Consider the following 13,182-nt stretch of genomic DNA (forward strand, 5'->3'; position numbering starts at 1 on the left):
TATCCAAACCATTGGGCTTTGGGGCCAAATGTTGGGCTTCAATCTGGATGGCCCATAGCTTCTTCTAGCTAGAGTCGGTTTTTCGAGTTAGGAATATGGGGGTTATGACACTTCGGGTTTTGTGGATTCATCTAGGCCTGGCTATGTCTGTCACCTTCGGAAGTCACTCTATGGGATGAAACAAGCCCCGCGAGGTTGGTATCATAAGCTCACTTCCTTTCTACTTTCTCAAGGGTTCTTTGATTCCAAAACAGACAGTTCCCTATTGTTGTATCATTCAGCCTCAATTACTCTCTACTTTCTTATATATGTGGATTATATTCTAGCGATTGGAAACACTTTTGAAGCCATTAGTTTTCTCTTAAAGGCCTTATCGACTGCACTTGCCATTAAAGATCTAGGTAATTTGCATTATTTTCTTGGGATGGAAGCTAAGAGAACTACTGAAGGGTTGTTTCTTTCTCAACAAAAGTACATCACTGATTTGTTATCACAGGCTAATATGAATGAGCTAAGCTTGTCTTTACTCCAATGGCATCGGGTGATGCGTTGTCACTAGAGCTTGGGACTCCTCTTCTGGATGAGACGAAATATAGGAAGGTTGTTGGTGCCATGTAGTGTCTTTTGAATACCTGACCAGATATTGGGTTTGCTATTAGTCAGGTTGCACTGTTTATGCACTCACCTACTGACATTCATTGGAGTGTTGTAAAAAGGATTTTGCGTTATCTTCGTGGCACATCTACTATTTTTCTATTCTAGAAAATCCTTTGTTGCTCTTAGTGCTTATTCCGATGCAAATTGGGCTGGGCGCTCGATGATTGGCATTCCATGATAGGGTATTGTATTTTTCTTAGCAATCATTTGGTCTCTAGAGTTTGCGGAAGCAACAAACTATTTCTCAGTCTTCTACGAAAGCCGAATATAGAGCGATAGCTATGGTATTTACAGAGTTAGTTTGGCTACGCTCATTGCTTGTTAAGTTGCGTGTTTTTCTGTCCCTTGGCACCTCAGATATGTTGTGACAACATAGGGGCCACCTACATGACAGCCAATCCAATCTTCCATGCTCGTGCCAAGCATGTGGAGATTGATTTCCATTTTGTGAGGGATTTGGTTGTTTCTCATTGGTTATTTGTGAGTTTCTTTCTCTACTACAAATTAGTTAGTTGGTATTCTAAGAGTCTTCCACAAGCGCATTTTTCTACTACTTTGTGACAAGCTTTCGGTTGTAGAACCATTAAGCTTGAGGGGCGTGTTAGGGACTCTTAGTCATTACATTTTGTTGTAAGGGTACTCTAAGTATTTTATCATATTACTCTTTACCTGTCCACTCACAATATTGTATTTACAAGTTAGAACATCACAGCATGTTGAAGGAGAAGCTTGAAGGAGTAGAAGCAACAAAAGCAGTATTGGAGACAAAGACGCAAAAGATGATAGTGCAGAGCAGATAGAACAGTGGAAGAAAGTGGAAGGGACAGAAATAGAAACTACAGAGTTCATTTAGAGTTCAAAACTGAAAGATGGGGGTGGGGTGGTCCTCGGCAGGGGAAGGTGGGGGCAATTGGTCGCCAGCAAGGGGAAGGGGTGGGGTGGTTGCCAATGAGGTGTAGATAGAAGATCGGTGAGAGTTGGGCATGAGAGAAATTAAATGGGGAGGGGGGGTAACTATGTCATTTCACTACCTAGAGGGTATTTGGATAATTTAAATTTTAAATTTAAATGACTTAATTAAGGGCATTTAGGTAAATTTATTAACCATTTAATAACAAAACTTAATTGTAGGTAACTTGTAATTTTTCAAGTGAGTACTATGTAATTTACAGCATAATAGTAGGCGGTCACTAGTTTCACCTCAATAATAGTGTGTGTTGTATAAAAAACTTCTTCTGAATGATTTTTTTCTATTTTTTTTTCTATTTATTTATTTTGTGTGTGTGTGTGTAAGATATATTTTGTAGGCACGCTTTTAAGAGATTTGAGATTCCTTGGAGTGTTTTTTGTCCTGTATAAATAGAAGAGGTCTTTTGATCCTATTCCACATTAAAATTGAGACACCCGATCTCAATATTATGTTTTAATGTGCATACCATATCCTATGGATAGTAAAATATTGATTCTAATAATTAAATATGCATTGAAGAGTTATATTTTGTAGCCACAACTCTTCTTCCTTTTTATTTTTTTGAGATTTTTTATTCATGTGGTTCTTCTTCTATATAAATAGACGGGGTTGGTCCAAGTGGTAAGTAGCTTGGTCCGCTTAAGCAAGGTTCCGGTATCGAAACCTTGTGGATGCAAAAAATCCCCGTTGGGAAACTCACCCACCACAGCCAGGTGTGCGAGTCGAAAAACCGGATTAATCAGGGCAAAGCCTTAGAACCGGGGTTGGCAACCAGGAAAAAAAAAAAAAAAAAAAAAAGAGGTTTTCTTATCCTATTCTACATTAATATTGAGACACACTATCTCAATATTCTGGTTTAATGTGCCGACAACATCCTATTGACTATAATAGTTAAACGTGCATTGAAAAGATTCTGAATCCCTTCGTATGGAGATTGAGTCTATAGGTTACATTCTTCTTAGGTGTTCATCACTAAAGAGATATGGTTTGGTAGCTTGGTTGGCTTTATTTTTTTCTTCAAAAGGGAAAAACTTGGTTGGTTGTATAACACTTCCATATCGAATTCTTCAACTCCACTATTGGGGGGACAAGAAAAAGAAAGAAAAAAATATATTTTTCTAAACTTTTGGTCATTCATTTGTTGGCACATTTACATGATTGGAAATCACCGTGCATGCTTTTAAATTCAGATAGTAACTTCCCAACACCTCAGAAAACTCCCAAAAAAATAAAAGATTAAAAGTAAAATACATATACACTCCCTGAGTTCCCAAACCGTTACGTCTGCACATTATGAAAGTTATTCTATTACATTATACCGTTTATATACTATACATATTCTTAATATTAGAATAAAAAAAAGTTAACAAATGAATCAAAATCTAATGTGTTTTCACTTTTAAGGAAAAGTAAAAAGTAAATGAAGAAAAAATAGAAAAAAGAGGATGAAGAGCAATTATGAGTCTACAACTAAAGAGAGATTCAGCAACAGTAAATATGTCTTTTCCATTTGGGAATAATGATACGAAACACAAGGCATATTTGTCATATGATAAATTTTCACCACATATAAACATATGACTCATAAATGCAGAAAATGTATATACCCACAAAAAAAAAAAATTGATCACAGCATGATTTATCATTTGCCTTTGAAAAAATGGATGACACAACATGCATCACTCAAATCTTTCAACTTAAAAAAGACAAGACCTCATGCCACTTTGTGGCATTAGTGGATGACACACAAGTCCACCACAAAACTATTAGCAGCCCACATAACTCCTCTAGCATATTCCGGATATCTAGAAAAAAAATACTACCCTAGCATTGGCTTAATTTTAATGTTATGTGACGTGTGATCAAACTAAATGTTTTGAATTTTCATTCTGCTCTAGAATACTTATCATTGTCTTTGTTTTGAGTTTTCGCCAAGTTCATGAAAAAGTGCCAACAGAAATAGAAAGGTGGATATATAGATTAACCAAAATGCAATAATATATTGTGACTTGCTAGTAGTTGCGTATGCAATTGTGGGAGAAGTTTCACAAAAAAAGCATTTTATATGAATATCTGAAATAACTAAGCTGAACTCTATATAAAGAAAGTATCGACTGAACTATACAGGTGCCTTGATGTTGATTAAGGGCCTGTTTGGTTACATGAGTCTGGAGATTTCAAATATCTAGAGATTTCAAATCTATGGAGTCATAATTTATAAAATTAAATGTTTGGTTGTGGAATGAAATTTGTGGATTCATCCTAAAAAACTATTTGATCAACGAGATTTTTGTAAATGTACAAATGTATAGCTTTTTTGAAATCTCTGGATTTCACCACTTACCCATAAATTTACAGATTCATGTTTTTAGTACAAAAAGGTGAATCTCTAAATTTCATGAATTTAGGGCCGGGTACATGAGCGAGATTTCAATATCAGAGATTCAAATCTCAGATTTCAAATCAGGAGTTATAATTATTAAATTAGATGTTTGGTTGTAGAATGAAATCGGGATTCATCCAAAAACTATGATCGCGGAATTTTTGTGAAGTGCAAATGATAGCTTTTTTGAAACCGGATTTCACCCCACCCATAAATCTCCATCACGTTAGTGAAAAGGTAAATCCTAGATTTCATGAATTATAGATTTTTCAACCAAACGGATAATTTTGTTCATGAATCTAGAGATTTGAAATCTCTGGATTCATGTAACCAAACAGGCCCTTAGAAATTTTTACAACCAAATGGGTATAATTCTCAGATTCATGAATCAGAGATTTGAAATCTCTAGATTCATTTAACCAAACAGGCCCTAAATCAATTTTTCATTCTACATAATCTAAATTGGCGTGCCAACGCTACCAATTGAGTGTTAGCATGTGGTTGTGCTACCAGTAAGAAGAGAGTTGATGCCTTTCGAAACACTTTGACGTGTGAACCGCGAGAACGATTTCATCTCCTTTCACGCAGATAAGCACAAGCCTAAGTGCGAAATAAATAGCTCAACTCTTGCATCCATAAATCTAGTCTATCTAGAAGGGGAAGGAGTTGCTCCAACTGACCTAGTCAACACAACAAGAACCGGTTTTGTTAGGTTTCCACCCGAATTATTGAATTTCTAAAACATTTAACAATTAGTTTTACAATTAATCTAACCACTAAGGTTTGAATAGAGATGGCTTCACAAAGAAATACTTGTATATATAGAATCATGATTGAACTGTATACATGATAACAAACACACGTGCACACACCGTAACATATAACGAATAGATATAAAATCATCTCATTATTATTTTGGATCAAGACAAAATCAACTAACCCTTTCTTCTTTTCTTTTTTTTCTTTTTTTTTTTTTCTTTTTTTTTTTAATTAAAAGATGAAAGTAGATTTATAATTATACATCAAGTCCAAAATGGTTTGCCGGGAAAAAAAATATTCAAATGGAATGCTCACCACACCACACTAACAGAATATCATATCTTTACCATATATATTTTACTAATATAGATTATCATATGAGTCAAATCGTATCAATCGTTTTCTGAGTTGTAAAATCGATTTCAAATCCAAGTTGAACTCCTGCTTTGACAAACACAGATCGGTTCAAACCGATTCAGATCGGGATTCGCCGATTCCTATCTTTATATAAAAAATGTCACACGTGAAAATGGAGTATTACGCTCCATGGCCACCGCCAACCACCCACTAAAAGCCAAAGCATCCGTCAAAGAGGGACGAGGAATATTCCTCCCAACACTTGTTAATTTATGGAGGTACCGACACGTGGAGAATATCCTAGAATATCCTCTTTGTCTCACGCGGTGTATCCTTTTGATCAAGTAAGACAAGCCTTAACTAAAGTGGTTGAACGTAGGCCTTCCTGACCATTGGTTTCGGATAGGTTTGTCATGCTTTGATCTAACGACTGAGATCGATTGAGCATCATGTGGGTGATCTTGTGGACTGTGATGACTGAAAGCGGTGTACCTGATTGTGATGTAAATCTAAACTTTCCACCATGAATTGAGTTAATGGCAGAGAAAAATCAGGAGAAAAAAAAGGCAAATATGCTCTAGAGATTCACATTGAAGCTCAACTGCCTGGGTAATATTCCTTTGGAATCAACTTCGAAACCTTCACTTTTTCCCTCCTTTACTCTCTTTGTGATTCCTCCTTTTCCATTATAAATACATATTCTGTTCTTCCTTCAGCCCCATAAGCCTGAATACAAATCTCTAGCAATTCTTCTCTCATAACATTTTCTCATTTTCAAAGATGTCTGGAATTGTGGTGGTTTTCGACTTTGATAAGACGATTGTTGACTGCGATAGCGATAATTGGGTTGTTGATGAATTGGGTTTTACCCAGTTGTTCGATGAGCTTTTGCCTACCATGCCTTGGAACTCTCTCATGGTCAGTTTCAGCTTTCTTGTTTCTCTCTTACCATGCTGCCTTTAGGGTTTTCACTTTCTTTGTTTTCTGCTCTGCATTTAGGGTTGATTTCTTTCTGGGTTTTTGCTCTGTTGTGGGAGAGTTTCTCCTTCTCTGTTTTCATCCATGGTGTTAATGGTTTGTTTGGCGTTGTAATTTGCAGGATAGGATGATGAGGGAGCTTCACTCTGAGGGGATTACTATCGAACAGATTGAGGAGTGTTTGAAACGGGCTCCATTGCATCCAAGTATCATAACAGCCATTAAAACAGCCCATGCTCTTGGGTAAGTCTTCTTTTTTTCTGAAAGAAAAAAAAAACGTTATGCCGACTTTGTCTGCGACATTCGAAATGATATTTGGATCTGTCTTTAAGGGGTGTTTGTCTCTGATTTCAGGTGTGAGTTGAGGATTTTGAGTGATGCGAATCGATTCTTCATTGAGACAATCCTCAAACATCATGGGCTGATGGATTACTTCTCTGAGATTAACACGAACCCTGGCTTCGTTGATGAAGAAGGGAGGCTCAGGATCTGTCCTTTCCATGATTTCACCTCATCTCCTCATGGCTGCGATCTCTGTCCTCCTAACATGTGCAAGGTATTTAATTTCATCACACTCTGTTTCAAAAACCGTTCTGTTAACGGATCAACAACTATAGCATCAGAATTGATGGAATGTGATTATGACGATTTTTTTTCTTTTCTTTCTTTTAATCAACAGGGTTTGGTGATCAAGAGGATACAAGCTTCTGTACTTGCAGAAGGGAAGAAGAGATTCATCTACCTTGGAGACGGAAAGGGTGATTACTGCCCAAGTCTGAAACTTAATGAAGGAGACAAGGTGATGCCCAGGAAGAACTTCCCACTTTGGGAGTTGATTTGCAGTAACCCATTGCTCATAAAGGCAGAGATTTCATGAATGGAACTATGGAGAAGAGCTTGAAAGGGTACTTTTGCACTTGATCAACATGATCACCATCGAGGAGAGCAGCAACAGTAAATCCACTCAGTTTCTTCCAGTGGATTGCAAGTTTGAGACTTTTCCAATCCCCGCACATGAATCCTTTCCCAAACCACTCCGAGTTCCTCATTAAATCATCCCTCTCCTTAGCCAACTAACTAATTGAATGTTGGTTCGGAGGTTGAACCAACTACATACACGTATTACCTTTTCCAGTTTTTTCTCCTTTCTCTTTTCTCCTTTCTTCAATTATAGTTACAGATGCATTTTTAATCTTACAAATCAAAGTTTCTGTAATGTGAAAATGGAAATGAAAAAGAAATTCATAAAGATGGAAATTAAAATTCCAGCTTTTTAAATTTCAAGGATTCTTCTAATTTTTGGAGCAAATTCTGGAAGAGGTTGTTACCAACCCCACCAAAGAATAAAATATATGGTTCACAGCTTTATTCCTTTCTGCCACTAAGGAAGATCGATCTTTGGGTGAATGGGTATTCTGAGATGCTTGAGTATTTTATACAAGAAGGAAAGTTCTTGGGGGGGTAACTATCATGCCTTCTGTAAAAGCTAAAATCCCACTTTGAAGATGCTTCTGGGTTTTCAAGGGTCAGACGCCACACAAATTTTAATATTTGAAGAGAAAAGTTGAGCAAGATCATAAGAATCTCACTGTTTCACCTGACACCATGAAAAAGGAGATAAGAAGGATCTAGCATATTACCATGCTTGAGAAACTTTGAGAAACCTCAGTTAGAAGCAATCAAACAAGAGTTTTTCCTTGGTAAAGAAAGCAGGTATCATATTTGGTGGAAGTTGCTACTTTCTTTTTCTCTGGTGAAGGGGAAATCTATTCAGAAGCAAGGGGACTCGCAGCAAATGCTTCACATCAGAAATTACTTGGGCTCTTGTGGCTGGGGGTGGGTCAACTGCTGTGCGGTTAATTCATAAAATCAACTGAAGGCAATCATAGAACAGAGAGAGATTGGAAAGTCCTACTGTTGAGGGGTGCAACAGAGCATTCCTAATGGCACTGTGAAGGACATTTTGGGGTAGAAGATGCTGGCATTGTGAAGGAAATGGAGCTCGCACACCATACAAATCTAGAAAAATGACATGAGAACATAAGGTTGTCAATAGTCTCCACTAGAGCATGGCAAAAGTGACAAGTTGGATCAATCAGCGTTTGTCATTTCTTCAAGCCTTCGCCCGTGGCTAAACCATGAGCACAGAACCTACAGTTTCCTCCATGCCTTATCAGGTACTATTTCCAATCTGGAATGAGGAGGTAAGAGTTCTTGTCCATTCCTTGTACTCATGAGAAGCTGATGTGCTAACAAGGGAGGAGGGGCACCCAACTAGGTCTTGTTATCATCAAAATGAGGAGCTAGCTCTCTTTTACGTATTTTTGATGGGTCGTGGAATAGAAATGTAACAAGGGAGGTAGAGGCTACGTTATGTGAGATTTAAATGGTGGTTTTGTGGTAGTTCAAAGTAAGTTTGAGCATGGCACTTCGGCAACAATGATCGAACTTGAAGCCATTAGAGATGGATTGGTGTTTGAATCTTCATTATGAACTATTGATTTACACATTTATTCAGATTGTTTACCCGTTGTCCTTGCTCTATAAAGTGTCTAATCATCTTTGGATTGGATGAGTATGAGTCTAGTTATGGAGGTTCTAAGACTTTGTTCTTTGTTTAGTAGAATAATTTTCAGTTATATTCCTAGGGAAGGAAATGGTTTTGCAGATTGTCTAGCTAGAGCGTATGCAAGTTCTCTTTAACTAGATCTTGGTGGGGGTATTCCACCCATATTCGTGGTAGATTCTTCTCGATTGTACAAGTCTCTTGATTTTGACTCGTTTATCTAATCTATATGTATTCCAGTTTGGGAAGGAGAGAGAGAGAGAGAGAGAGAGAGAGAGAGAGAGAGAGAGAGAGAGAAGTTGATGTGCTGATTTCACATTGAAGACACCAGACTTTGCTGCCCCCTAAGACCTGTGAACCTTTTGGAGAAAGGGGCTGAGTTGAATTTTCAGGACTTCATTTACCTCCAATGGAATGAGCAGCTGCTATAATATTAAGGGTGTCAGTCGGTACAATTTCGGTAATTCGGTACGGTTTCGGTGCGGTACCAACTTTGAATACCGAAAATCAGAACCGTACCGTATCGAATTTAAATGGTACGGTACGCTTTCGGTATTTGAAAAAACGGTTCGGTACGGTTTCGGTATTAAATCGGTACGGAAAAACGGTTTAGACACGGTATCTAGTGCGCTACAATTTTTGTACGAATGAACTTATGCCACTTTTGTTATTAGTTCATTAAGATCCTAATGAAATTGTGATCAACCAATCGATATAATTTGAAATTAACATAAATAAAGCAAATAAATCTAATTAATAGAGACAAAACAAGTAAATCTTAGAAGATAAGTGAATGATGAAACGAAAACTTGAAATAGGGAATTTGGGATAGGGAAAAGGTTAAGTGTTTTAATTGTAAAATTACAATTTATATCTCTTAATTTGATATGGTACCAATTCGGTACAGTTTCAGTACGTACAGACAGCATGAGTACCTAAAATCGGAATCGTACCAAATTTTGAACGGCGCGATTCGGTACGGTTAAAAGGTTTCGTTACCCAATTGACACCCTTATATAATGTCCCTTCTCCACCTCCTTGAGTGCATTTGAAACCTTTTAAAGGTGGAATCCACTAATCTTCTTATATGTCAATACTCTCTGCATCTCCTACCTGCCATTTCAGCTCTTGACGTAGCGTTGTCCTTCCTTCAATGATATTTTACTAGGCCCAAGAAGGATTACTCCCAAACTCAACTTAAAAAATACTGCACTATATGAAGTAAATTGATTCCATTAACCTTGACCAAAGATAGCATTTTATTATTTTTCCTCTTTTATAAGAACTCTGTGCTCCCCCGACAGGGAGAAGATCCGGATTCAAATCAAAGGCCTTGCACAATTTTTCTTTTTTTCAAAAAGTATTTTTCACCTTCTCCCCCACTGATGTTTGTGGTCAGGAAGCGTGACGAGAGCACTTTGTGCTCCCCGTACGGTCGCTGATCCAGACTCTCAGAATCGTTGTGTTTATTATTATTTAACTTTATTTTTAATTTTACTTTTGTGAAATGTCAGAATCGTTGTGGTTGTCATTATTGTGCTAGAAACCGAGTCTAGATTTATATTCTATTCAAATTTTATTTATTTTGTTCACCCAAAAGAAAAAATCTTATTTCTTGTACGAAAAAAATATATTTCTTACCACTCAAGAGGCAAGACTCTTCGGAATTCTTCTTTTAAGGGGATACCACACAAAAGATCTTTAGACTCTTTGGAATTCTTCGTTTCTGTATTCGAAATGGCTGGAATTGTGGTGGTTTTCGACTTCGACAAGACGATTATCAACTGCGACAGCGATAATTGGGTGATCACTGAATTGGGTTTAACTCAGTTGTTCAATCAGCTCTTGCCTACGATGCCTTGGAATCCTCTCATGGTTTTGTTTCGACTTCCCTTCTCTCTATCGATCGATGGACTTTTTTATTTTGAAGTTTTTCTGGTTCGTTAAAGAACATTATCTGTTTGATTGATCTTAATTGCTTCTTTGGCTGCTGTAATTCGCAGGATAGAATGGTGAGAGAGCTTCATTCTCAGGGGATTACAATCGAGCAGATCGCAGAATGCTTGAAACGGGCTCCATTGCATCCCAGGATCATAACAGCCATTAAATCAGCCCACGCGCTTGGGTAATTCCTCTTTTCCACAAGGAATTCCATATAATTGATCCACCTTGATGGTTATGTTTTAAATTTCAGGTGTGAATTGAGGATTCTGAGTGATGCCAATCAATTCTACATCGAGACAATCCTGAAACATCATGGGTTGATGGAATATTTCTCTGAGATTAACACGAACCCTAGCTTGGTTGATGAAGAAGGGAGGCTTAGAATCTACCCTTTCCATGATTTCAATTCCTCTCCTCATTGCTGCAATCTCTGTCATCCTCACATGTGCAAGGTATTTGATTTCATTCTGCTGTTCATCTTCTCCGTGTATAGTAACACATCAGAGTCAAATGATGATCAAAAAACCTAACTTTTTCAGAACTAATTTCCCCCTTTTTTTGTCATAAGTAGGGTCTGGTGATCAAGAGGATACAAGCAGAAGGGAAGAAGAGATTCATATACCTTGGAGATGGAAAGGGTGATTACTGCCCAATTCTGAAGCTCAATGAAGGAGATAGAGTGATGCCAAGGAAGAACTTCCCACTTTGGGAACTGATTTGCAGGAATCCCTTGCTTCTCAAAGCAGAGATTCATGAATGGAGTGATGGAGAAGAACTAGAAAGGGTACTACTGCACTTGATCAACAAGATCACCATTGAAGAGAGTGAGAATAGTATATCAACTCAGTGCATCTCAGGGGATTGCAAGCTTGAGACGATTCCAATCTCTAGTGATGAATCCATTCCCAAAGTGCTCCCAGTTCCCCAATAATTCCTCTCATTAGCCAACTAAAAGATTTGATGTTGTCTATTATTTTTATTTTATTTCTGGGTTAGAATTTAATGTTGCATAGGAAACCTGGTTTATAATTCATATTTGTGTAAAAAAGACTAACTCCAGTTATATATTGGACTTATAATTCAAGCAAAAAGGTTGAGAGTACATCCTAACTCTTGCTGCTAAAGAAATTAGGAAAATTTTCACAGACACTCGATAATTTCTTGCCTAGACACCTCAGACTAATGCGAAATTAGTAGAGACACTCCAAAATGTCATTTAAAATTAAAAATAGTAGGTTATGTTAGTCTTTTCCTTTAAATTGTAGGCACAAAAGGTTTTGTTCCTTCGCTCCCAACGAATTTGAGATTGGCTGTCGACTGGTTCAACACCGGCGGCTCAAAACTCAGATTTTGTATGCTTGAATTAACTGCAACGCTAGCTGAAATTGTAAATTCATTCATGAATAACGTTGTAAAGAAGCTTAGAAAACCTAAAACAATCATACAAGGCTTTCAAGGTACTTGTTCTGATTCTAATAGCGATAGGGATACGTACACTATTCTAGGCTTCATTATGATTTCTCATTTCTATTGAACGTTGCATTTCTCCTTGTTTTGAATGACCTTTCTCATAGTTCTAATGGGTAAACTCAGATTTTGTTCTTTATGAATGTCTATGGTACCACGAACGACAACTTTTGAAAGAAATGCATTTATTAGATAGAATATCAACGTGGGATCTAGATGATATCAAAGTAAGGGTTGATAGATTGACACTGGAGGTATGCGAAGACCCAAAAAAAAGAGGAACACTGCAAGGAGAACGGAGAAGACTTCTTCAAACTATTACTTTTCGACCAAAATGTGAATTGATGTGATTAATGGTGCAGAATTTTGGACCATCAAATTTCAACAACAAAGGGAATAAGCTAGTGTACAGAGGAATTTTCAACTGTTTCTTGAAGATCTATAAAGAAATTGAAGTGAGGGGCTTGTATCATGGTGTCGGTATGTCCTGTTAGATCCATGATTATCTATATTATTCTTATAATAATTAAAACATGTGTAATGAATATAATCAACGGAAACGTAGATGAAAAATACCTGTAGTATGTTCTTGTTAATAGGTTCATCTTCTTTACTTTCTTAGAATCTTCTGAAGCTTTTCACTCTTTGGGATCCTTCACTTGAGTGTGTGTGGAAACAACCTCAAACCCAAATATTACGTGTATCAGCAATGGGGACCCAAGAAACTATTTATAATGTAAAATCCTAACCTTTAACCACTCCCACAATGGTAAAGGTCAGTAATACCCTTGACTAAATAACTTGAATGAATATTGGCCTAGATAAAAGACCAGTGTTAGTTAAGCCCATAACCCAACAATCTCCTACTTTTGCTATAACTAACATGGGTACCTTTATGTATGTATTTGGCCATAACTCCCATAATTCTTCATCACTCAGAAAACTTAATTCAACCAACAAACAATTAATGTGAACGACAGCAAGAGATGCTCCTTAATATACGGAACACGACTACTATCGCCATTACAGTCATTAACAACTTGTTGATATGAACAAAAAAAAAATTTGTTGATATGAAGCATTGGGGTGCATACAAGAGGT

The 13,182-nt window shown here is 37.1% G+C and overlaps 1 protein-coding gene and 1 pseudogene across 2 annotated transcripts; both read left to right on the forward strand.

The window, feature by feature from the left end:
• Positions 1–5,827: 5,827 nt before the first annotated feature.
• LOC149011557 (inorganic pyrophosphatase 2-like) lies at positions 5,828–8,548 on the forward strand (annotated as a pseudogene). Its single transcript, XR_016174736.1, has 4 exons — positions 5,828–6,044; positions 6,226–6,347; positions 6,459–6,660; positions 6,784–8,548. The product of XR_016174736.1 is annotated as an inorganic pyrophosphatase 2-like (transcript).
• Positions 8,549–10,276: 1,728 nt separating this feature from the next.
• On the forward strand, positions 10,277–11,873 carry LOC149011558 (inorganic pyrophosphatase 1-like). The gene is made up of 4 exons (XM_089162819.1): positions 10,277–10,545; positions 10,674–10,795; positions 10,865–11,066; positions 11,186–11,873. The coding sequence occupies exons 1-4, from the start codon at positions 10,408–10,410 to the stop codon at positions 11,543–11,545; spliced, it is 822 nt and encodes a 273-aa protein (XP_089018945.1). The 5' UTR covers positions 10,277–10,407; the 3' UTR covers positions 11,546–11,873.
• The last annotated feature ends 1,309 nt before the right edge of the window (positions 11,874–13,182 follow it).

Source organism: Hakea prostrata, chromosome 7 (assembly GCF_041222555.1).
Source record: "Hakea prostrata isolate BN-2017 chromosome 7, UWA_Hpros_2, whole genome shotgun sequence".
Classification (NCBI taxonomy): Eukaryota; Viridiplantae; Streptophyta; class Magnoliopsida; order Proteales; family Proteaceae; genus Hakea; species Hakea prostrata.